Genomic DNA, 27346 nt, shown 5'->3' with positions numbered 1-27346 from the left:
TCGAGGAGCGAGCCGCCACGGTCTCGCTGCTCCCCGATGCACCCCAGTCGCACACCACTTGGCGAGCCGAGTCCCTCGGCTACCCCCCGTTTAGTACAGTGCCCACCCGACCGCGATTACACCGTACGCAACGACGTGTGTCATCGCACCGACGTGTTCGTGTTTCTTTCAGTTTCGTCCACGGATCGATTTCGAAGGAGGTCTCGGGGTTCCCGGGATTACCGTTTCATTGCCAGCCGTCTGAATCGAATCCCAAGGATGCGTCTCGGACGCTCGTTACTCTACACACGACACTGACGGACGTGGTCGCATTCGCGCTCGTGTGTATACCTGTCTGGCAATCTCATTCGCGAGCCAGTCGATCGATCGACGATTGGATAGATGTTCAGAGAGATCCAAGGACCCGAGAAGCTGCGCGTTCTTTTCTAAAGTACACATCGCGAGACTTGGGATAAAAGGTTCGCGAGAAGACAAGATGGATAGGAAGCACAGTGATCGACAGTGAAAACAGCCAAACTGCCAACGGGGTCCCTTGTGAGTGAGCATGACCAGTGTACATACCAGTGACCGCGGATACAAGTGAACGAGTCCCATACCCAACGACCCCCGTGTCCATCCGTCGTCACCCGGTCTCCGTCCCGGCCGACATTTTCCGCTCATTGCCGAACTATGCGTGGTGCGAGATGGTGTGTTCTCTGACCAACAACAACAACAACGCCGCCGCCAACAGCAACAACAACAATAACAACAAGAGCTGCAACGACGCCGTTGGTGAGGCCTGCTCGGAGTTGCAGTCGCGATCCAGCCCAGAGGCCCAGCCAGGCGAGAACATGTCGTCGCTGAGCGACGCTCACAGACGGAACAGCCACTTGGAGGGCGACAGGAGTTCGTCGGCAGGTTCATCTCTGGGCTCGTGTTCGCCGCCACCAGCGTCGAGCCACTCGCCGCCGCCAAGGCCGCCTTGGTTGCACGACTTCCATGCAGCAGCCGCACCGCACGTTCTCCAATTCCTCAACTTGAGCGCAGCCGGCGGCAGCATGCTGGCCAGCCAGCCGCTGGCCGCCCTCCACTCGATGGCCGAGAGGAGCCACCATCAACAGCACCAGCAGCAACAACACCAACAGCAACAGCAACAACAGCAACCCCATCACCATCAGCAGCAACAGACAGCGGGGATTCAGTTGCCCAGGATCAACGTGCCGCTCTCGACGATCACCCAGGGGCAAGCCTCGCCCACGGGCAGCGGGAAGCACAGTCCAGCGACGTCCATCACCTCCGTCGGGAGCAACCCGCACGGCATCGACACGATACTGTCGCGACCGGCGGCGACGCATCCCCAAGCGCCCGTCTCCGCGGCACACGCCGCGCTACAGCCGACGCCGCACCCGCAACACATGACTGCCTCGCGGTACGGCATGCACGCGGGATTCACCGCCTCCTCTGGTTCGTATCCTCCAGTTTTCTTCCCCATTTCGAGTTGAATTCGCGCGTAGATCGTGTCTCTGAGTTCGAGGACCGCGGTGGTTGGCGTTGAAACGGACGACGAGGTTCAGGTTTATCGGAGGCGGAGATATAAAAGCGTGCGAGAGGGAACTAGGGACTATGAATGTGTTCGTAGCTATTCTGATAGTATTTCGAGTGGTCGCTTAGAAGTATTTTCGGAATTCTGAGAGGAAGGTTAATTGAGAGGAATTGGGGGTTGGGGTTGTTAGGTGTGGGACAGATGTGGGTTTTGTATAGAGGGTGGTAGATTGTTTAATTGGTACTGAGGAGGTAGATGAATGATTGTAGGTATATTTGATGTTTCTTTGATGTTTAGTAGATGGTGATTCTGAGATTCTATGAATTAATTGGTAAGGGTTGTCGGTTAGGTTTGTGGGAGGGTAAAAAGTATGAATTGAGGATTGCGATTGAAATTTTGTGTGATCTGGAGAACATACGAGGCAAGAATGTGTGGAATACAAGAAACATGCGAAATTTGTAAAAGTTAGAATGGAAAGATTGGCGAACAAGAAGGTGAGAGGGAACAGAATGATAACGTCCCTAATTTTCGACAATAATCGGCAAGAGTTTGATCGAAGGATGGCTTTTATCCCAATTTATACAACTACCACGCGTGCGCGGGCATTAATTTCGTATGAATTAATTTCAACGAAATAAAAAGCACGGCCAGCTCCAGATTTGCAATTTGACCGACGGTATAATCGAACGTGTAGACAATCGAAGAATAAAAATGATCCTCGTTCGCATATAATATTATAAATTCACGCGATATTCTATCCAGCTTAAAATCGATCGATTTCCAGAGTAACGAATTTCGTTATTCTACTTCATTTTCCATTCCATTAAAAAGCGTCACGTTTCTCAATGATAAAATATGAAAAAAAATTATTTCATTCGGAGTTACGTTACACTTAAATTGTTCCTACCCTTTCTATTACTATAACATTGTTCTGTACGCTCTCGTAAATCCACAAGGAGATGTTTGCTTCGATAATTTCAATTAAAACGCGGAGAGTCGAGATTCGTTTTTTATCATCGTAAATGTTTACTCGATTGTTTCAGAGGAAATTAAATATGTCTTGCGCAAACATTGTTCCGCCCTGTGCGACGAGCATAATCTGTATCTGTCCGGGGGCTCTATCTTGAACTTGATCCCAGATTATCCGTGCATTTAAAATGATTAAAGCGGCAATTATTTACGGCGCTGCCCGTGTCGCGTTGTCGACCAAGCTGAAAGTGAATTTCGTACAATTTCACCCCCAGCGAACGCGAATCGTTGCTATCGATGATCGTCATGAATTCGAAAATTTAAATCACCCGTTCAAGGACCCAAAAAATCAAGGGATTTTAATTAAAAAAAAAAATAAAGACTTATCAATTATAAATGAAAATATGCATTGTGCATTTCTACAAAAATAATTGTTTAAATTTCACGAGGAAAATACTTCTCGCATGGTTTCACAATGTAGAAAATAGTCGAAACTCGTGGTCTCTCGAGTTTCAAGGGACGAAAGTCGATCCCACTGTGTAAACCCGTCTAACCGAATTAGATAAACGCGTGAACCGAAGTTAGCGTATTTTGGGTTAACCACCTGACGACGGTGGCCGACTTGGCCAAGGATTTTAATCGTGGCTAAGCTAACTCTTGAGCAAATCAATTGCTCCATTGTCTTCTTACGCTGAAAGACACCACGAACCAAGTGGAACTTAAAAAAATTTGAATTTGAATTTCTTTTAGTATCTTCAGACGCTTCAGAGTATAAGTGAAAGTGATTTGACGATGTAATTTCAAAGCAGAACTCGAAGAATCGAATCTCGAACGTCCCAAAGTGCTTTCGAGAGTTGAACATTTAATTGAACGTGGATATATGTGAAGTCAGGACTCAGAATCGTGAGAATCGGGGGTGTTCGATGGCACAGAAGGGTTCATCGCGGTCCCATACTTTCATTATTAATGATATCGCTGGCGAACGCACGCGAGGCGCATCGTAAATTTAAAAGCACGCCAGTCAAGAGCCGCATAGAAATACTAAACACATTTTATGAACGAGGGTGGCACGTGATCGGGGTTCACGAGCTCACGAATTAGGCTCGTGGTACCGCGGACAAGGTCAGATTTTAGGGACCATTGAATTGCTGCGTTCGTGTCTTTCAAACCTATCACAGAATCTCGTTAAGATCATTTCTGAAGACGATGCAGACAATCAAATTCATTTTTACTTTACACAGTATGTGACAAAAATATTTCAAGTGAAATCCAGCGACCAAAGATGGTAAAAAATTCATATATCCAATCAAATCTGCATCAAAAAATGACAGATTGATATTAAAAATGATCGAGAAAAGGGGCAATTCGTTTCCTAGTTAAAACATATCGAGTGTTACGCGCGATGGTATTGTAAAAAGAGATTGCGTCGGAGTAACGAGCGGGGGGCATAAAAAACGCTCGAGAGGGGTGAAACGGAGGATCTTAAACATTGTTCGCGCCAGCGGAACGCGGTCTTTTTAAACTATAGCCGGGTTCCATTACAGCGAATTATGGGAACGATTCCTGGAGATATTTGAACGTCCGCCACCGGGCAAAAGTAGCACAGCGGCCGGGTATAAATCGCGAAAGATTCTTTCGGGACCCCACGGTAGCTTTTACGGGTGCCACGCTGAGGATTTCTTCTTTTATTGGAAGGAAAACAATTTTATAGTGTCTACAGTGTTGCTCAACCGCGTTACTCCGTGTCGTCGGATGGCTTTTTCGCCAGAGACCTTTGGTTCTCTGCTAAACCGTGTACTTAAACAATTCACGACATTGTAGTGCACGTTTCTCGCGCGTCGCACTGTCTGAAATACTTTATGTAACATCTGCATCTTTCTAAAATATGGAATCAATGCCAAACACGTAGCGAGAGGTATTGGAGGAATCTTTACGAACTGTTTATACCAGAGGAAAGGTCTGAAGGGAATCTGGTTCAGAAACGTGCGCCTAATGACTTGAAATCGGGTGCTTCACATTCTAGTCAAACTCTCGAGCGAACTGTACGGCTAAATCTACGCCCTTGCGTGGTTCCAACTCTTAGATTGCGCGATGGAAGAATCTACGCGAATCTAAATTGAAAATAATTGCTGTAAATTGCAAGGAAGTAATGCAAGTTCGAATTTATCGAAATTTCGTAAAATAATCGAAATTTATGCAGAGCTCGAGGCAACGTAGACGATGGCGATTAAATGTTGGTACACTTAGGGTGATTAGCGATCGGAAATTAGTATCCTTCAGACTGCTGAGCTAGTTTAATTATACTTCAAGTGAAAGCATCAGTCATCTGTATCAATGTACATTAATTACTCTGTTGCCGTAGTACCGATTAAATTTGTAGAAGAATAGAACCATCGTTGCAAAGGCTATCGTTGAATCGTCCTGTACGACTATTTATTTGAAATTATCCCACGTAACTCTATCAGAAATCTCTGCAATCTCAGAAAACGACGTACATTCCAGACACCATTGCTTTTGTATCGCCCTGTACAACTCTATTCAAAATTCGTTCCAAAAGTCACAAATCAATCTCTCATTCTTACCGTATAATCTTCACTTCTGAGGCCGCCCCCCACTACTCGCCGAAAAACCCTTTCAAAACCTACTTAGGTCCCACACTTAAGTCCTCTGGGATATAATAAATGCGTCACCATAAAAATGTACAGACGCCGGGAGAAGGTAAGCTTCTTCAGGCGAGAAAAATCGTTGCCATAGAAGTCGAATAGGAACGGACGACTTGGCGTGGGGTGGTTGGAGGATGGAAAAAGGAAAAAAAGCACGCCCACTTCCGGTAACTAATAATTCTCGTTCCCCGTCGCGGCGTGAACCGTAACTAGTACGCTTTTCATGGTGCACGCTGTATAAACATGTATCCCGCCCCCGAGTAAAATGGGCGAGCAATGCATGTCGCGCAATACGGAATGCGCAGGTTCGATACGCGCCCCGTGCGGTTCATTCAGCCTCCTCTCAGCTTCCGCCGTGGCTGCATCTGCTTTCGCGATAATTCACCACCGTTTCACGCGCCCACGGCCGCGCCGTGTCTACGTTTTAATCCCACGTCGTCTCTGATCAAAGGCAGAGTACCGAGAGGAGCGTCTCGAGCGTCCAAAGTGAACGCTCGCCTCTAACAGCTCGTGTCCGACTCTAGGTAGGGGACTATGAATATTTTCCAAGATCGTTCGAGAGACGCTTGGAAATTTCATGTTCGAGGATTCGCGAGGTGGATACCTTGCGGACAGACTCGCGTTTATTTGGGCGAACCGCTGAATCTCGATCGAACGACTCGACTTATCCCAGCGGACTTAAATCCACGGTACTATAAAAATCCCTGTTGGACGTTCAATTAAAATCGGTTGGTCCACCGTTCGAGGAGCGATCCGTCGCTGTTACGGCACCGATCACGAATATTTTTGTTGATGAGCACGCAGCATCGCCCCCGTTTACGGTCCAATAAATTTTATTTGATTTCAACGTAGCGGACAAAAGGGGTAACGGTCGTATCTCTTTCTCTCGCGTTGCGTTTCGAAAACGCTCCCAAGAGCGACGCGCCGCTCGGTGGAACACTAAAAACGGGGAATAACGTTTTATTGGTGGACGGCTAACTCGAGGTGGTTTCGTGAGAGAAAAGAGAAAAAGAAAAGGCCGCGCTTTTCTTCGAATCGTACGAGCGCCGCGATTAACAACTGGCAACGCAACAATATTACCGACCGGGCTTTTATAAACCTGATATAAACCGGACGTTAAGCGCAGGGGCAATTTGTAAAGGGCCACGTAATTGCTACATAGTAGCAATTATGGTCGCTCTGGGTCTTAACTGTACTTGGTCGTTTGACACGTTTCGCGTCGCAACAGAATCCAACTTTTCAACTGCACTTTCAGTATCGAGCGAGAAAGTTGGATCAAAATATGTTCAGCAGGACCGAACCTGAAGCGTACGACCACGACGATACAGAATACGGATACGCTTATCGTTCGCTGTTGTTTGATTGCCCTCCACTGGCGATGGAGCAAAGATTTAATTAGTGGATCTGAATGTGGATTCTGTGGGACGTTTTTCAGCCATGAATAATGCAAAATAGCGTTGTAATTTTCGCGATAGGTTCGTAGCAGGGGCTGGCCGGTTTTTGCCAGGCTGGAAACCTCTCTTGCGATTGGATTGTTCGTGGCCACACGCGTCGCGTTGCGGTTCTCCAGCGCTGGCACGATCTCTTTGAAAGATATAGTGAACCCGTGAAGGGGATACAAATAACGTTACTTTCCGCGCTTTCTTCGCGTCATATTGTCACCCCATTCGGCTGCATAAATCAACGCGATACGCGAAATTATTATCGCATACTCAAAGGTATAATCATTGCTGAAATACGAACACACGCTACAGTCGTTCATTTATAGCTGTTAATTTTTTGATCGATGACAGATCGAGCTACATAATATTTGGCGTGAAAAATAACACGTCAGGGAATGGTAGGAGAGGGTAAAGGAAATGTAGAAGGCGTGCGTGAGAGGAGAGAACACTTATACAGGCGTATATTCATGGTGTGTTTGCTTTGAATGCAGGTATCGGGCAATTTCAACAAAGAACAGAGCCACGGCATCCTGCTGTCTATTGGCCGGGTCTTCAGGGATTAGTCAGTGATCCCCTGGCATGGCGGGCAAGACTACACACACGTAAGTTTCCTTTCCGCCGCCGCATTTCGCGTTCCACCGCGGAGATATACTTCACTCGGACGTATTAGAACAGAGATTGCGAGTGACGTTTGTAAATAGGACGGCAAAAAGAATTTCGGGCTATGAGAGACTCTGGTGCATGGAACAGTGAGTGAGATATGTCCAGTTGAAAGTAATTTCGTGGAAATAGCCTTCTTGAGTTTCAACCAATACGTTTCGAGTTTTTAAAGAGGAAAAGAGGCGTCCCATTTTTCAAACGAATTAACTGTTGCACAGTTCTACCCTCTATTCTTGAATTTTCATTTCTACCTTTTGTTACAAAGTGAAAAATTATTTTTTATGAATCAATCTCTCGTCTTTCGTGGTCTAAGTTTGTTCCATTATATATATCGTAACTGGAATCGACTAAATAATATTTATCTTTACGTAAGGATCGTCACTGAAATAAAGAGTCAAAATAAAGAGAAAAAGGGGGAGAAAAAAACGAGAAGGTTGAACTGAGAAAGATTGGATTCAAAACACCGATCCGTAGCAACGGGAGGGGCCGAGCTATTTTTCTGCCCACGGGATATTTCGTTTCCACCGATATTAGTACAGATTTGACAGCTGCTCGTGTTTGCCTTTGCGGCGAGGAAATCGGTTGACCGAAGCGAAAAAACACGTGTCGTCGAGCCACGCTAAATACCGCTCCACAGATCTAAGAAAACACATGTTTCGTGGGTAAAAAAAAAAGCTTGAAAAAGATTGAGGACGAACGATTTGACAAAACCACGGAATCTGTCCACCATAAATTCCCTTCACCGTGGATCTTACAGTTGAAAAACAAAATCAGACAACCTGACATCAATTACAACAAACAGGAACATTGACAATTCTCAAAAGATCTACTCCTATCCAATCCTTATTCGACACGAAAATACAATACTTCAAAAGGGGGTAGTTGCACCCCATACTCGAACCACATAGAAAAAGTAGAATAAAAGTGCAATCAACGCAGCAATAACGCATAAAATCCCAACAAAACGAAAGCTCGATTCTCAAGACTCCTTCAGAAGAAACCCACCCCCTCAAAGTCACCGCTCTCGCAAGCATCGTCTCTGGGAGGGTTCCGTTTCTCTCCGCGCATCGGTTCCGCATGCGGCGGCCCCAGCGATTTGTAAAAGCGATTAAGGGCGCCGCAAAAAAATCACAAACAAAGTGAAAGAACACGTGACGCGTCGTCGTCGTCGTTGTAGGCGGCGAAAAGAGCAAGAGCGAGAGAGAGAGAAAGAGGGAACGGTGGCATCCCCTTACGGGAGAGCATACATCAGCTCCGTCAGGGTGGCACATGTGCCGGGACACGCGCACACCCACTGCAAAACCCACTGCTGCCGGGGCACGGACTGTTCCACGGAAGGAAGAAGAGCAGGAGGAGGACGCCAGAGAGCGTACGATGGAACAGGACGACGCTGGCTGAGAGAGGTCTCGAGAAAGAGGGTAGGCGAGGAGGGTGACGAGATGGGGATACTGGCATGTAAGTACGCAGGGACGCGTGGAAGGGCGTGGACCAGCGAGCGTGTGTTGTTTCAGCGCCGTGCTCGGCCACGGATGTCACTGCGGGACGAATATAAGAGGGTTGGGCCGTGGTCCGCGCGCCGCGGCGTCTGTATCCGGAATATCATATTCAATATCAACCCCTCGTGTCCCAGCGAGGCCTGCGGACCCCTCCGCTTTCCACACTCACGTGAATAACTCCGGCAATATTTTAACTGCGCGGTGTATCCTAACCCTCTCCGCCTCTTCGCCACTCGCGGCGAGCGTATCACTCTCTCTCCTACGAGCTGACTGACTTATGCCACCGATATACTATACCACCCGATACCGCGCGCTTTATATTCCGGGGTTGTTAAGGTCGATCGGCTGCATGGGCCTCGCGAGGCGGCTCCGAACGATCGTCGCGGGACATGGTTTATGCGAACCACGGGAACGGTTTCAGCGTTTTATTAAATACTTGGACGGTTCGAATTGACGCAACTGACGGGGGTGGTCGCGTTCTATAGCAGGGTTGCAACGTCGCGTATACGATCTTTGCATTGTCGCGTCGATGCTGTTACTTGAAGTTAGTGCAAAGAAATGTAACTTCGTTTACGCGAAATTTTGAACTAATTTTAATCGTTAACCCTCCTCGTGAAAAAATGTAAATGCTTTCGTAATGATAGCGGGCAACAAATCTCTTTAAATCCATTTGTGCGTCTGTTATAAGAACGGTGGAAGAAGGTGAAATTGAACGGGGGTAATTAAGAAGAGCGCAGGGATAAGAGAAGTTGCGTTGGCGCGCGGTCAGAGGCGTTTACGCGCGCGGCACATGGGCCGATGGGGGGCGATACGAGAAAACGGGGGGTAAACAGGGGGATGAAGCGTCGAGAAAGGGAAAGGGGCGTGGGGTCGTCACAACAGTATGGGTTGTGGGACTTTAATTTAATAAAGCAATTTGTAACGGAATACGGAACGAGGCAATAATGGCCAGTCGGCGGGGAGGGTTCTAATGAGCTGCTTACCGCACTCTCCACCCTCTGCCGCGATCGAGCGCTACACGTTTCACGCGGTATCCCCTATTCATCTACTTAGAAACTGCGTAAACTCGCGCCGCGCAACTTTCCGTGCCCGGTAATTCGATAAGTCCGTGCTTTTTGCGGAAATTTATGCGCGTCAGCCTTGCCGCCCTGTCAACTCTAGGCAAGATTGATTTTCCGCCCGTTTGCGAGGGGTAGCTGGGGGGGGGGGTGTCACAGTAAATTCTGATAATTGTACGTCTGAAACTCTGACGCGGATATATTATATCCTTATTATTAATTACTATAAGAATATTACACCCTATCTGGTGCAGCAGATCGAATTTAATTCCGCATGCTGGTTTCTTTTTTTATTTTCCAAATTAGAGAAATGTGTAATTACTATCATTTCGAATAGTAAAATTGTATGGGACACAGGTGTTCGACGATCAACTGGACATATATCACTCACTATACTAAACCCCATAACCAAGCAATTAACGTTCGAATCAGCCCCCTGAAGAGACTATTTTCTATTAATATTCGTGCCATATTAATAACTGGAGAACCGCGCTGTTTTCCCCTAATTTTCCGGACTGTTAGCTCGCTATGCCAGTCGAAGGGCCCAAGGCACATGCTAATCGCGGTTTTTCGTGGTGGATCGTCGGTGAACATGTTCGCGCCGCGATAATGCCACCCCAATTTCACCCCCTCTGTCACGTGCCGTTCCATTCCGCGGCGCTATCTGTTCCGGAGGATCTTGTATCGCTGCAGGAGCGAGCAGGGATCAGCCGTGAAGGCAAGGATAACGATAACAAAGTCAGCCTATTTGCGGAACGCTAAACTCACGTGGCGGCCACGTGCCGGCAGCCCTCGAGACGCCATCATTGCGGTCTATCGCACAAGTGTTTGACCCTTGAACGTGTGATTTCCGTCAAATTAAACTGTAATCTCCCCTTTTTTGCCTTCGCAAGGGCGATCAAGCGATGTCACGGTTACGTTTAACGTGACACTGCGATCTCATAAAAACGATATAGTTTCTCCATTACAATGATAGATTCCTCAAACACACTCTTGAGACTTTTCTTTCAAATAATTGTAAGAGCACCTGGTTATTATTTCGTAGAGACTTTAGACGCGACATACTCTCGTAATATTCGTTATTATAATTGGTAACCGATCTCGATGTTGATGAAGTCGCGAGTTAAACCGGCTGCCGCAAAAGGTTCGAATCATGATGTGTTATCGTCGAATAATTCGATGGTTTTTAATAGATGTGTCGTACAGAACATTTTCGGCGCGTAACGAGATGTAAATTTATGACGCAATTATCGATAGCCTATGTAAATTGTCCGAGCGAAACGCGCGGCCGATGGCAAGAAGAATGACGCAAAATTGATGAAGATTAATTGCTTGGTAAAAGGGCGCGCGACTACCATTGGTTCCACAAGTTTCGCAATCGTGTTACCGTTCGACCAACACAGAGAACAGTATCCAAAATCATTAAATTCAGAACTCAAAATTTCACGATCAATCTCATGTCCGATATATGCGTGTCTGTACTACTTAAATTTCTCGCAAAGTGGTAACACCAAATCTCAACCCCACGTCCATTCGCTCCCTGTTTCACGTTTGGTAACAAAATCTGAGATCCCAATTCAAATTGCCCAATTTAACCCTTAGAGTGCTATAGACGCATATACGCGTCTGTCTAAGGACGCATATATGCGATTGTCAATTGTTCCAAGCACCTATGCAGAAGTAATACCATTACGCGTGTATGGGATAAATCTAAATGCGTTCCTTAGTAACAGCAATAAACAAATGCCAATAATGTCTCGTCTCGACGACAACAGTCGTCTCTTTCATGAACAGTTGCTCAATAAAATTCAGTCTAGCGAAAAAGTATTCCGTCCACAGCGATCACGCTGGCGTATTCAGCACTCTAAGGGTTAAAAACCGACCAAATCCTCGAACAACCCAGGATCCACCGTCTCGAAATGAAACGTTTCTAAAATCCAATCCAGTCTCCGCGTTAACGTCGAAATCCAACAAGAAAAAAAAGCCAACGTTCATACTCTCTTGCTAAAACAATCGAGTCCCGCCACGCTCCAGTGCACCGGATGTGTCGAGTGGCCGGGACCTTTTTTTTCACCCCCTTCCTCTCCCACGGCCACGGATGAATAGAAATAACGGGGCCCGCGTTGGGGTGGCCTGTTATTAGAGCGACGAGGAGAATCCCTGGAAGATATCGATGTTACAGTGTCGCAACAGCTGGGTTGTCAGCAAACGATGACAGGCACTGGCGGCGCAGGCGAGCACGAGGGCGGCAAGAAGAAGCACACCAGGCCGACGTTCAGCGGCCAGCAAATCTTCGCCCTCGAGAAAACGTTCGAGCAGACCAAGTACCTAGCGGGCCCTGAGCGGGCCAAATTGGCCTACGCCCTCGGCATGTCGGAGTCCCAAGTCAAGGTAAGCCCTCCAGAGATTCTTCTTCCATCTCGTTTTCATCGTTCGCGGGCTTTTTTACGTTTCCAGTCGCTAAACAATGACTAGAGCGCGATCGTATTGCGTTCGCTCGTTCGAGAGGGGTTGCGAAGCTTGGTATTGAGCTGTTGGGTGACGAGAGAGGTGCATTGAGACCTTGAGAAGTCAAGGTAAGCCCTCCAGAGGTTCTTCTTCCATCTCGTTTTCGTCGTTCGCGGGCTTTTTTACGTTTTCAATTACTAAGCAATGACTAGAGCGCGATCGTCTTGCGTTCACTCGTTCGAGAGGGGTTGCGAAGCTTGGTATTGAGCTGTTGGGTGACGAGAGAGGTGCATTGAGACCTTGAGAAGTCAAGGTAAGCCCTCCAGAGGTTCTTCTTCCATCTCGTTTTCGTCGTTCGCGGGCTTTTTTACGTTTTCAATTACTAAGCAATGACTAGAGCGCGATCGTCTTGCGTTCACTCGTTCGAGAGGGGTTGCGAAGCTTGGTATTGAACTGTTGGGTGACGAGAGAGGTGCATTGAGACCTTGAGAAGTCAAGGTAAGCCCTCCAGAGGTTCTTCTTCCATCTCGTTTTCGTCGTCCGCGGGCTTTTTTACGTTTTCAATCACTAAGCAATGACTAGAGCGCGATCGTCTTGCGTTTGCTTGTTCGAGAGGGGTTGCGAAGCTCGGTATTGGGCTGTTGGGTGACGAGATGGGTGCATTCAGACCTTCGGTTCCTTGGTACTTCAGAGAATTTAGCGAACAGGAAATCAATTATACGATGGCTCCATTCGTGAGGGTGGAAATGGTTACTGGTTGTTATATATATATATATATATACATATTTCTATAAGAAGTTGGAAACCGACTAACAGGATATCTGGAGGGAAGATTAGTATACCAGGATGATTACTTGGTACATTAGAGAATATCACTAGCGGATAACTAATTATGTTGATATGTTCATTGGTTTAACTGGAGATATTGGTATCGAGTCTGATATATAATAGCGTAGCTCTTGAGAATGGCACCTAAGAGTGTCTGTGCTGAATCCTTCTCTCAAATTTTACCGAATGTTTGCCAACGATTTCAGTTTTTTTTAAGTCTGGCGCTGGAGATGAGAAGAAGAGAGCAGGGAGAGGTATCGGAGGGAAAGAAAAGGGCGTAGATTGGTCCGAGCGAAATTAGACGCGGAAGCATCGCTAGGATGCGGCGTTTGCACGGCGCTTTTAATAAACTTTACGCTAATCCCCGATAAAAACGTCCGGATGATTTAAACCGGGCGCCCCGGGCTAATTATGAGTAACAGATGTAGATGGGTTAATAAAAATTCATAACAGTTTAAGCGTTTCCGTCCGGCTCCCGATATTAATCCGTGAATGATGGAACGGACGGGCGGGGCGGGGTTCACCGTTGCGATAAAAAGTAAAATCAACTTAAACTGACGGTGTTTTTAACGCGCCGCCATCGTTTAATATTTCCTTGTCGGATTAATTGTTTTAAGCGCGGATTACAACCTCGAAAAATCATCCGTTTTAATGACCGGCACACCTTTTTGCCGGACAGGATCTCTCGGACAGAGCGGACGTGCTCTATAGAAATAATTATTCCCGCCCCCTCCCGCTCCGTTACTCTCGCGCGCGTATTTTTCTCGTTTTTAATACTCTAATATGGGATACATTGGTATATACTGTTCGATTCTCGCGTCGTTAATTCTGGATGATGTATTAGGACGTGCACGGTCGCAAATCAGGTGTTGAATTTGTCATTACACACGGCGATAACCTATGAATCATAGATTATTCCGTTCCCGTTGTCTCGTTAATCATTAGACGAAAAAGTATCCAGAGGTCTGACGAAAGTAAGAAGGAAAGAGTGTGCGAACGCGACAAGGTGAGGGGACGCTTATCTGCAAGTCCAACGAAATTTTCGCAAATTTGTGTACCTGTTCCACTAGGGGTGTTTCGACGCGATGCGAGGTTGAAAAAAAAAGAGGAAAAAAAGAGGCCAATCGAAGAAACGGAAAGACAAAATTAAAACAGATCCGGGAACGGATCCCGTAATCCCCAGGAAAGAACCGTACCGCCGCGAGTGTGGAAATGGGGGTTGCGCGCGTCAGCTTTCAGCCGTTCTCCACTCTCCGGGCCAGCCCCACCGGTTTCGTTGGCGTAATTTTAAAACGCATTTGTTCACCAGCGGCTTACTCCATCAACGCCGCGAGCAAGCTTCTAACGAGGCGGCTTGTAAAAAGTTCGAAGGATAAAAGAAGGTGACAAAACAGCCGGAGACGTGTCAAGCTTTGCGGCACCTGCGTCATCCTCTCCCTTCTGTCTTCTCTCCCTCGTGCCTGGCGCGGCCCAACGGAAACGGCGCGCGAGCAACAAAGACGAACGAGGGAACCGTGTTCTCTAGGTGACGACAGCCAAGCGTCACCGTTTCTACCTCCCACCCGTGGCTCTCCCTCTTTTTTCACCGTTCTCTCTGTCTATCCGCCTATTTCTCTCCATCTTTTCCAACCCTCACCCTACCCCCACCCCCGTCGAGCCTCCCTACCCCGTCAAAGCCCCCATTACCTATCTCCCATATCCTCGAGCGCACCCAACCGCCTCAAACCCCCTCGCGAACCCTCCTCCACTCCTTTCCCCAGGATCCCCAATAGGAGGTGGAAGCTCCTCCGACGGGCCTCCACTTTTACTCCCGCCTCTCAGGCTACATCTGTACTACTCGTGCTCGCAGAGAGTTCCACGGGAGAGAACTCCGACAGCACTCGACACCAGCCTCCACTGCTGAAACGGTTCTGTCCCGTTCCACCTCTGGGTTCGCCATCTTCGACCCTCGCGCGCGCGGTCCTAGCCTCCGTTCGCGAAGCCTCAGCCGCCCCCCAAAAGAGCCTTGTCTTTCTCCTCCGGCAAGTTTCCACCCTTCCAACCCTCCTCCGTGGGCTCCTTCGCGCGTGTGCCCGTTCGTGCGTGTGTCGCGTAACCGTCCGTCGATGTAGCGCTGTCATTGGCTCGTTCTACGCCGCCATATTTACATTTTTATTGAAAGCTACAAGTCTGTGTCGGTGAGTGATGAGGCCAAGGGGGATGAACGCACGGGGATTCACCCTCCGCCCATCTACTCGCTCCCTCTCTCTCTCTCTCTCTCTCTCTCTCTCTCTCTCGCTCTCTCTCTCCTCGCGGATGATATCCAAGGGGTGGGTTCGAGCTGGGATCGCACGGTGAGGAAGGAGGGAGGGTTAGCATTCAATTACCTCGGATTTCCTCGGCAAGAGGCGATTCACCTCCGCGTATATGCCATCTTTAGGGGGCGGGGGGTGAGCGAGATTGCCGGGTGGATCCGCGCGGACCTGTGCCGCGCGTTTCCCGAAATATTACGACAATATATACCCGACCCTGGGACGGAGTCGCTGATTCAGAGGCATCGATTGCTCTGGATAGGCGTTGTTGCGATGTTACGGGCTGATGCTTACGCGTTGCTGCGGTCTCGCTCGAGTTTTCGAGTTTCCAGGGGTGGGGGATGTCGAGGACCATGATTCAGAGTGAATACTTATCGGATACAAGCCGAGGCAGGTAATGTACGATCAAACGCAATGGAATACACGGTGGAGGAATCTTGAATGTTAGGATGCTAAACGCTTTTAAGGGATTCTTCGTGTATTTTAAGGGTGGCTCGATTGGCGAGCTGTTGGGATTGGAGAAGTGACGGGATGGAACCTTCCGTTGCGGGGAAAAAAGAAAAGCGAGGTTCTCCCGTTTGATACACTACCGGAACAGTCTTTCGTCGCGAACTTTGCTCGTTTACCCTGGCGTTACGATCATGTGCCGCGTATTACATTCTTGCTTTCTGCTTTCCGCGATGTCAGCTGGCAGATAACAGCAATTTATTGTCCCCGTTATCGTTAAACGCGTCCAAGTTCCGTCGAATAGACGAAAGAAAAAGAGTCGAACGATCTTCGAGAGGAAAGTGGTGCTTTCTCAAAAACAAACGATCTCGTTTGACAAAAAAAAACAGATATAACTTGAGAAAGGTAGAGAATATTTTTTTAATAACAGAAAACATTAAAAAATAGCTCGTATCCACTAATTAAAATATTTCTTGGTTCCGACTCCTGTTCACAGTTCTAGAGAACGTTCTCTCTGTATATATATGTGTATACACGTGCGTGATCGTAACGCGATCATGCGTTGAAGTCTCTAGGAGCCTAAAAATGATCTCGCGCGACGACAAACCTGTTCATCATTGACAAACGCTCGCGACTAAAGGGACCGGGATTAAAGGGAATTGCATTTATAAACATTTGCATTATTTCGCGCGAAATTATTTGCTGGGCGCGCGCGTACCGGCGCGGACCATCGCGTAATAAACTTATCCCGCTCGACGCGGCCATATATCAATCATTATATTATTTGCAGAAAGCTTGCCGTCGAATTAATATCATGCGTCCCGGATGAACGTGAATTTATGAAGTATATTCAGCAATGAAATTTACGTGAAACGTTTGCGCGTGATCTGATTAAACGGCTGCTTCCCTACCTCCGCTACTTCTTCTTTCTCAATTTATGCAAATCGCGGATGTACTCCCTCCGTAGGAGCGCTTGGACAATTTTTTTCTGCACGATCCTACACGGCCAACCATTTTGTAACTCTATACACTCTTTTTCTCTTCTCGAAAATCTGTACAGTAATTCGTAGCAGAATTTTAGGTTCGACGAGGAACGATTGTTCTAAAGTTAATGTAGTTCGATATTTAGAGAGTGTAAAAGATGAATTTTTTTTATACGCTGTACGTTTCGTTCGTATCTATTTACTTTTACTCTTTTTTAAGGCGAAACACGATGTTTTGTATCGTTAGGGAATCAGGGATCGTCCGTTGGGCAAATACATCGTTTATACGATTCGCGCGCGAGCTTAAACGTTAAACTCCTTATGGCTCACTTACGGATCGCCCTGTATACAAAATCGATACCCTCCGTTCGTGGTTTTACATCCGAGATTTATCATTTTTTCAGTATCGGAAAAGGATTAGTACGGCATATAGGGATTCGCTAGTTCCGCCCAACGAAGATATATGTGTTCTGTCATTCCACATTTCCAGATTTATCACTTTTTCGTTTTCGAAACGTGTATCCCGCCGATACGCGTCCTTCAGCCGCCCCCGCCTTTTTCACCCCCCGCCATCCACCCACGATTTTTTTTTCATTCTTTTTTTTGCTTTTGTTTTTAACCAAACACACGTTAAACTCTCTGCGCGACCACGCCAACGTTCGTACGCCGTTGTGCAAAAGATTAATGTCGGGACAACATCAGAATTGCTTTCTATTATTTATTGCCAGCCGGGTTGCAATGCCAGCCCTTAACGATGACTCCAAAAAATCGTGCCCAAGTGCTTTTACCGCGGCCCGTTATACCCGGTCATCGCTTAAGTGTCTTCAATTTAGTAGAAAGGTATCACTTTGCCAATTTGTTCTACTTCGGTAACCGGAACCGTTGCCAGAATTCGGTTCTCTCGTTACTCCCTCTGTATTCGAATTTGCTTCCATTTCCCGGCACGGATTGCTTTATTACACGTCGTCGAACAGCGCAGATAAGGAGCTATCCACAGATTTTATTTTATTATCAGAAAAAAAAAAACAAATTTAATCGCACTCGCGTACCTCACGAGGATACTCCATTTCTCGATTCTGTGAGCTGTTCTCGACCCCTCGATAAGATACGGGAAAATACGCGCGAAACGTTCCTTCGAAACTACATCGTACGCAGGTTTGGCAAAAATGGAGGATTCACGGTTCACGCGGTCCCCTGCGGAATGCAAATGCCTAAAATACCGATAGCCACGGGTTGACCCGACATCGTCGAAACAAAACCGATTCGGAGCAAAAGCGGAATCGTCCGAAAACGGCGGCCGATCAATCTCTCGAACCCACTATCCGCGCGTTTGCATCACGAGGAGGATCAATTCTGGTCGCGAGCAACGCGAACTACCCCCAACGTCCGTGGCAATCATCGCGAGACACCGCTGCGTCTCGCCCATCTAGCGCATTGGAATCGAACGAGAGGCTGCTGTTAAGACTATTACGCGAGCAGCCGTTCAAATTGCCAACGATATCCGTCGCATGATTTAGTTAGCCGGCTCGACGAAGCGAACAGCGAGCAAAGTGCGACGACAGAGCTGCCACCACTGCGGTAGACGGGTTTCCTGGGGGTGGTGGATGACAGACGACAGAGTTATGCGAGAAGAGAACGTTGAAGAGAGACGAGTCTCAGTTACACTTGGATTCAGAACTAAACGAATGATCAGAGTGGTGCGCGTCCCCTATTAGAATCTAATACGGCAAAGTGAACGAAGCATTTGCGAGTTAAAGAGCGTGACACCCTAACGCGCTCGTAGGCGTATCAGCGCGTTGATCACAGGGGTGAACGAGACGAAGAAGTGAGACGTCCTTTGGTTGAGGGTGGTTGGAGAACAGGAAGAGAGGGATAGCTGGAGATGGGGTAACAAGTTGAAGTGCTCGTACGATGGAGCGTCGTCAGCGGGGTAGCGGGTGCCACACTTGCGTGCAAGTCTACTGTAGCGGTGTACGCGGTGGGGTTGAATCTTCGAATCCCTTCTGCAATAGTAGAACGTTGCTGTATAAACAATTCCATTCTACGCGCTAGTTATTCCAAAAATGCCCTCTCTCTACTCTCGTTCAAATGGAACATGCAGACATTCTGCAGCAAAGTAGCATTTAAAAAATTCCTCAAACTGCGAACGTTGATGGTAGTAGCTTTTTCGAAATTGCGCGCATAATCGTGCTATTCGTTCGAGTGGAAAAGCGTCGTTGCGCGCTCGTGAGGGATGATTGACAGAGTAGCGAGCGTTCAGAGTGAAAAAGGCCCTGTGGTAGGGAGATCCAGGACACGGTGGGGATAAAGCGCGACGCATCGTGGTGGGGTTGCAACGCGGGATGAGAACGGTGGAGGGGGGGTTAGGGATAAATAGCAGCGAGGGTAGAACCGCGCGGAAGGAACGAGGGCTTAGATGGTGTTTACGCGGTGGTGGTGGTAGTAAAGTGGCGGGCGGTGGTGCACCCCGTCCCGGTGGAACGACAGGAGAGGACGGGATGCCGGGTTAGGCTGCAGGAACGGTGGCGGCGGAAGCACGGAGGGGTGAAGTTGTTTACGGCGGAGTAATCTGCTCGTCGACGGATACCAATATCGATGACGTCAATTAGTACGAGCGAAAGCCTCCTACCCGCTTTTCCTCCACCATGTATCATCATGGTGGTGTATGTATGTACGGCGCGGCATGGCATGGCGTGATAAATCACGGCAGCAGGCGGCGTTCCCTTCATTCACCTCCCACAGCTCGTACCCTCGAAATTGGCCCACATGTACTTGACTCCATAATGCTCGATTCCACGAGCTTGTGCCCTTTCTCGCTCCCTCTCTCTCTCTCTCTCTCTCTCTCTCTCTCTCTCTTTCTCTTGGTTGCCTGTTTTAGCTTGCTCTCGGGGCCTTTGTCGATAACCCGAGACTTTATTTCGCGCCTAGAACGGTCGTGTCCGTGGCGTTGCCTTCCAGGAACCCTGCTCCATCGAATTGGGGGTTTTCACACCCCCGCAGGATATTATATCCGGTACAGCCGCGAGCCGTTCTTCCGGTTTATGTCGAGGGTAATTGTGCGGATCGACGACGATATTTCTTTCGTACGCGTTCAGGCCAATGAACGTCATCCTGCGGACAGGTGTTGTTCTGAATGTGTATGGATGTTATTGTGTTTGGAATTGTGTTTCGATGTAACTTGTTCTTGGATAGATTCTTGTTTCTTCTTTATAAAAACTAGCAGATCGTTCGTCACGATGATTATTAGAAGCAAAGACATAAAAAAAAACGGATCACACCTTGATATTGAATCCCCAATATCTACGATTCCTCCGACGTGCCATACCGTTGACGAATATCGAATACAGAATACGCATGGCTGATTATTTCGCGATACGATCTTGCCACGGTCATAAACCCTTGTTCAATTTTCCCTTGAACCGCGCCAGACGAAAATAAAAATGGAGAAAGAGGGAAAAAAGAGGAAGGAGATAAAAAAAGGAAAAGCGTTCGCCAGGGATGGGCGAGGCTAAAAATCCGTCTGATCGAAATCGGGCTTCTATGAAGGGGAGACGCGGACTAATCCCGTGTAACACCCTCGAGTGTTTCCTTGATCAAATTTGATGAATGTATCTGTATCACTGTACACACGTATTAATATTCCCCTGCCCCCATAATTCATTCAGCCTGCAGAGATCAGTGCGCCGCTTAGGAAACAAAGGAGGACACAGCATCGCAGATGTGATCAATAAGATTTCCACTGATCCGACTACTTCTCAACGGACGGGGATTATTTAATTGACTTTCGGCCCTTTTCGCGTTACGACACCGGCGTCCGAGTGAATTGAAACAACCCCCCGCGTCGCGTTTCGTTCGATTAACTTTACTCTTACACTTACACTTATTACAAAACGAAAACTGTTGCACAACAAACGAATGAATCATTCTTTTTTCACCTTGTCGATCACAATTATCGCAGTGCATCAGAACCTTTACGTTCGATCGAGAATTTTATACACGAGGACTAATTAAACCCCTATCGCAGACCCATCGAACCCTCCAACTACCAAACATCAAGCTTAGGTACACTATACTGGGGCACACAGCTATTCGAACTTCCAACGTCCAAGTTTCCATTGAGTCCTTATACTGGCACCAATATTGAAACTGTACCAAGTTTTTTCACAGTAGAATAAGACCATAATCATCCCTCTAATACGATTGTACCAAGATCGTGTCACGGAAGGGTAGTCTCAATTTTTTCATCCCCTTAATCGCGTGTCCAAAGGCAGTTATCGCATGTTTTATCCAGCTATCAAAAAATCGGCGGGATCTAGATCGCGGATCGAGATCCTGCTCACTGCCAAAAGTCTCGAAAACGGCCGGATCGTAATCTGTCGGAATCAATCGGTCCAAAGTAATTTCTCGTAATATTACAAAGTGCTTGGAGCAGAATGTTTCTTCAAATAATAAGTAATGCGATCCGCGAGAATGGCAGAGGGTAGTTGGCTGTTGGCGATAATGCGCTCCTCTGTATTCCGTTCTCGTACCGCTTCCCCATATCGATATGTTTCCACACACACCCCCACCCCCACGGCGTCCCTCGGCCGCCCAAACCCCTCTCGAACCCAAACCGACCATTCCGCCTCACTCGAAGATCAAATGGCTTCACCGATTCGCGTTATCCCCAATATTCTATTTTTATTTCGGAATCAAATTTCGCGACCGACGGCAACTGGGAAACAGCCCAGCTTTACGGCACCCTCCTCTCACTCTTTCGTCTCCCACCATCGGGTCTCCTCGAAACCCGTTACCACCAACCCCCTCTGCTCTTTTTCATTTGCAAAAAAAGACGACACCCACCCCCGTCGAATTCGGGGTTAAGATCGAGCGGCTGTGCCTTGATTTCACCGCGACGCATGCCCATAATGGCGGCCAAAGGTGTGTCTTCTGGGGTTCTTTTGATTCTACTTTCTTAATTCCAAGAGGAGTACCAAGAAAAGTGATGATTTTTTCTTCTTTCATTCTTAGAGAAATGCTGAACTTTCTTTATGTCCGCATCTTTGATTATTGCTTTAATTTTATTGCGTGGAAAAATGGACGTCGCGTTAAAGTCACCCCCCAAAGAGAACGAGTATGCGAAGATTTGGAGATCATTCAAAATTTTGCGATATCGTGCGACAAATGGTTTATATCGAGAATAAATGAAATTAAAAAGCAAGTGAACATAGAAAAGGCACTCACTCATGGTTCTCCGGATCCTAGAGCGGAAGCAGCACTCGAGCCATGATCCCCCGACAGGTCTTCGACTCCGTTTTCCGCGAATGCACCGGGAACCCTAAAAATTTATCGACGTGTCAATGAGACGGGTAACCATTTGAATGATAAGCGTACTCAATGACGCGGAAATGGTCCGCGAGTGAATGTCACACATGACTTTCCACGCGTCATTAAGCAGCCACCCTGGCTGAATTTCGTTTTCCTACTCTTCCACGTTTCTTTCTTTAAAACCCGCACATTTCCCCCTCATAAACGCTCTCCAATTTATTCTATTCAAATTACGGGATATTTCATAATGATCATCATCAGAATCGTCAGCAAACTCTACTATTGTCCTTCAAAAAATGAGAACAAATTTCCGTTTCTTTCTTCAAAACCCGCACATTTCCCCCCATAAACGCTCTCAAATTTATTCTACTCAAATTACAGGATATTTCGTAATAACCATCATCAGAATCGTCATTCGCAAACTCTACTATTGTTCTATCAAAAACGAGAAGCATCTCGATGGAAAAATGTTGTTCAGTCAATAGAAGAGAACCGTAAATGGATATTTATTTTTCCATGAAAAGTGCTCTTAAAATTAGCGAGGCTGTTAAAGGGGCAATGAAAACACCGATGAGTGATAGCGCAGAGCCATTACTATCAGTGGAACGTTTAATAACAAATAAAAAGTTAAATTGCTTATTTCGCCGGGGGAATAACGATGGTAATTTCCGGTGAACATTATAGATCGCATACGTATGATCGGCGTTTAGCCAGCCGCGGTTCGACCGCATTCGATATAAACACACTCATTTGGTAATATATCTCATTAAGGCCTCATTGATCCACCGTCCCGATAAATTTATCCGGCAGTTTAGAATGATATGCGAACCAATCTCTCGCCGAGCGGACCGATAAAAACCCGTTGTAGTTGGTTTATTACGGCTGGCTCGATCTGCGCCTGGATAAATTTATAGAAAAGTGAATCGAATGGACAATCGAATCTCTCACTGTCCCGTTGATAATGTTCGTCCAGTTTAATTAAATCTGTAGCAATTAATAGCGAACAATTTCTACTTTTCTTTTCAATTTTTATAAAAATCATATTAAATGTATTATAAATTTAACGCATTGTCATGGACACTACTATATTTGTATAAAGTATATATAATATATAATATAGAATAATTTACACAATATACGTGAAATTAAAGCGTTAGAGGGAAATGTTAACGCGCAGAGAGCTTCAACGCCAGCAGATTATTATTAATTAGGCAGTAGACATTAATTCGAAGGAGGACAGTGAATATAATCGCGTTAGGCTTTTCTGTTACCCGGGACGGTTTCGTTCTATTGACAGAAGGAATAATAAGAGCGGACGCAGCAAAGCGGAATGAGGGTAAGAGGGGAGAAAGTAAAAGTCGAGCGGATGACACGGTAGGAACCCTGACGGGGTGGAAAATTCGAGTCGAAAGGGAAATCGGGGAACGACCGTGTCTCCTCGTCGTGAAACCTGAATGAATACTGAATACGTTCACCTTTTCACTATGCCTCTGCTAACCGTGACATCACGACCAATTATTATATCGTCACGAAGTATCGATCTTGGCTTTCAAACTGATAACCAACCCCATAAAAATGTTGCGATGTCGTTCGTAACTAGAACTTAAAGAAGCATACGAAAAGCGAAATTATATTTCTTCTGGCCAGTGACCAACTCATTTTACTGGCACAAATAAACCATCTCACGATACCAAAACGTAATCCTCTATTATATAGTCGAAAAATCCGTTCGTTTTAAGGCACGCGTGCACAATTACCGAAAAACAGTCGGCAAGCAACCCCTGGCGACCCTCCACGGTGACCCAGCGCGTCCTCCGCGTGTCCATGCAAATTCTCTGGCTTCGAACTAACGTATCAAGATGTGAGTCACGCCTGTAATCTTTCGCATAGTAAATTATCCGCTAATATCAACGAGATCAGACACTGGTCCCTATTATCTGTTACAATTGCTACGAGGAGAGGTGTATAGGGGAGAGGAGGAGACGAGGAGGGAGAGAAAGAGAGAGACAGTGGAGGAGAAAGGGCGGTGGAGTCAGAGGGGCGAAGGATGGGATGGAAAATCGGGGTAAAAGAGAGAGAGAGAGAGAGAGAGAGAGAGAGAGAGAGGGAGAGACTGAACACCCCGACGGTGTATGGGCTTTGCGCAGTTATAAATGCGGTTTTGTATCTAGCTTTACAGGACAAAGTAATGGGCTTAGATAATCCTGATTTAATAAATCGAACAGTTGCAGTCGGAGGGGGACCCCGTTTACAACGCGTGACTAACGCGTTCAAAAACAAGATGAATGACGCGACGCCCAACGTTGTCCGACGCCCAGCGTTGCGCATTTACATTTCGCCACTGTGCCTCCGCGGCCGAGAAAAATCCCGAAAATGCCGAACCAAAGCTAAGCGGGATTTGTAGCAGGCCGATCGCTAATTTTTTTTTTTTTTTTTAGGGTGTATGCGTGCGTACGTACTCGATGTGTTGGGGGCGAACGCCCTAGCGTTGCCTTTAACGAGCGCGATGGAATTTCGTGTGTACGTGTGTTCGATGAAATATTTTTTTATGGCGCAGATTTTCGTTTCTGTTGCAATTTTTTTAATCTCCTTTTTACTCCCTGAATTCCATTCGAGGATACGAGGAATATAGATATTTACTGCGAAGTAACTAGCGCGGATACGCGACGGTAATTATTGTAATGTGGTGGATGGACCTGTTTGGTGAATAATGCGACACCCTGATTAGTATGGGCCCGTTCGGCTGGCTGTTCTAATGTTAACGTTCAATTTGAGGCCGATGTAAAGCGCAGAGAGATTTTAATGGCTTATTATCGGTTACTTGCGTCACGTTTTGGCCCCATTACGGTCTATTAAATTAGAGGTAATTCCTGGTTAAACAGTGCGCCGCCATAATGTTAGCCGAAAATCAATTCTTACGGTGCGGTGGGGCAATCTCCGTTCCGTTTAAGGACAATTCATCAATAGAACCATCATTTCTTCTCTCAATTAAAATAATAATCGCGCGTACAATTTTTTTTCTAATATTCTCCTCTTTTACCTACGATTACGTTCCCCCTTTTCTTTTTTTTTTTTTTTTTATTTAATAAGACCAACATGCGTTCAACTTAAAAGCGAAAGTGCCGGAAGTGATCGTAAACCAGCCTGCGAATACGAAACGACGCGATACTTAAAAAGCACACCGAACGATGGATGATAAAATTCGAAAAGCTGTTGCTCGACTATAAACTATGCATATAGAGCCCTGGGAACGGTACGACGATAGAACGGAACGCGGAATGAAAATCGAGTTCCGCGACGAGATACGATTTTCAATCCGTGCAATTGGCAACGGCGACGGGAGTCGCTGTCTTCGCGGGCTCGTAATAAAAATTTATCCATCGCTATCCCAGCTCCCGCTTATCTTTTTTATCGGCGCTCCCTTCGCTTTTATCGCCGGCGATAAAACGCTCGATCGATGACCCGATCAACATATCGCGACCGGAAATCGCGCGGACGAATTATTAAGTCGCGTCGCCTGGAAACGTTCCTTATCCTCCAAGGAACTTGTACGAACATTTCTGGATCCTCTTGCTACTGACATTTTTCATCCAATCTTGATTCTTATTGGAGTCATTTATTACAATGCTCATTAAAAAGGGTTTGTTAAAAACAAAATGATGGAGGGAGATTCTTCAAACACGACTCCCATCGAAGTCCATCATCTCCAACATTTCCAATCTCGAGAACAGTCCTAAAAAAAAAGTTCACTTTATAGAGGAAATTTTAATTTGACGAAATTTTTCATGAAATTTAGCTCTGCTCTTCGGAAGGGCTCGGCTATCCTGCCATCTAGTGTATCGCGCGGAACGTGTCCCACGGGCAAAGGTCAAGGTTTGCGGTCGGGCTATCGACCCCTCGAAACGCAAATTTCGTTTTCGAATCTTCCTGACTATTCCACCATTGATAATCAGAACTTTCAACTACTCGAAGAATCTCTTTGGCAAGTCGAAGAAGGACATCAATTTGAGAACCACGCGCGCAACACTAGCGCCATCGATCAAGGATCCTCCAACGAGGATCTTCTTAAGTACGATCGAGCAAACCCTCGGTTAAAGGGTCGAAGACGCGTACATCCTGAGAAGAAAGAAAAAAGCAAACAACCCCGAGCGTTAAGGGGGTAGAAGAGCGGGGGTGCTGGTTTTAAAGAGAGGAATTGACGTTTTACGCGTCGACCGGTGCGCGCAGCAGTCAATCTCACCCAGATTGTCTGGCTTCCTTTCTCTCCGTTATCTTAATTCCTCGAGTGTTTTAATTTTCATCCGAACAGCTATTAACTTTTACGGCTGGCCGTTTACTTTTTAATTCGTTTACCGCCTCGCGCGGGAGGGGTGGTTGCCGCGCTGTGGAGGAGCGCCGACGCCGACGCTGTGGCGCCGCTTATATCTTTAATTTAAGCTCTCGACTTGGCGGCCATTGAACAAGCCTGCGGATTGGCGAGAAAAGAGGGGCGCCACGGGGGTGGAGTTTAGTTGGGGTCACGCGGACCGCTCCACGGCTACGGATAGAGGGTGGTTTGCGGGTGCAATCGCTACGCTCGAGTCCCGCGCGCTCCCCTGACGCCCGTTACGTTAATTAAATACATTGTTGTGGGGACACGGACTCCTGCCGCGTATTTCGAGCTTTATAGATGTACGGGGCCACCTTAAGTCGCCCTCCTTCGCCCTCCTTCGTCCTCCTTCGTCCAGGTGGTTTCATTCGTCCCTGTCGCGACCCTACCACGGATTCTTTTCAGCATTCCGCTCGTACCTTCGCAAGAGGGTTCGATGATCAGTTTGTTAACAGACCACTGGTGGTACACCTTAGTTGATTGATAGTATCGACAGTCTGGGGTGTTCGTTCGTCTCCAAGTTTATCGACAAACAATTTCTTGCGATGGTCCACTGGTTTAGGTTCTATTTAGTTGGTTCTGATAGTTGGACGTTGAGGATCAGATTGTTTTGGGTCGTCCAGTGTTGGCGAGTCTTATAAGGCGCGATTCGTTTGTGATTTCAGGTATGGTTTCAAAACAGGCGGACAAAATGGCGGAAAAAGCACGCAGCCGAGATGGCGACGGCGAAAAGGCGGCAGGAAGAGGTCGAGGGAGTCGTCGCCGAGGGCGAGGACGGTTGCAGCGACGCGGAGACCGAGGGGAACAGCGAGACCGCCGCCAAGAGGCTCAGAAGAGAACTCGAGCAACAGTACAGGCATTAG

General features: G+C 47.1%; 1 protein-coding gene across 1 annotated transcript; it reads left to right on the top strand.

Moving 5' to 3' along the window:
- The first annotated feature begins 683 nt into the window (after positions 1-683).
- Positions 684-27346, top strand: Hgtx (HGTX homeodomain transcription factor). Its single transcript, XM_076905589.1, has 4 exons — positions 684-1443; positions 7088-7198; positions 11993-12201; positions 27149-27346. Exons 1-4 carry the CDS (start codon positions 684-686, stop codon positions 27344-27346), a joined length of 1278 nt encoding a protein of 425 aa, XP_076761704.1.

Source organism: Xylocopa sonorina, chromosome 12 (assembly GCF_050948175.1).
Source record: "Xylocopa sonorina isolate GNS202 chromosome 12, iyXylSono1_principal, whole genome shotgun sequence".
Lineage (NCBI taxonomy): Eukaryota > Metazoa > Arthropoda > Insecta > Hymenoptera > Apidae > Xylocopa > Xylocopa sonorina.
The sequence above is the reverse complement of the archived record's forward strand: the minus strand, read 5'-3'. Positions and strand labels throughout refer to the sequence as shown.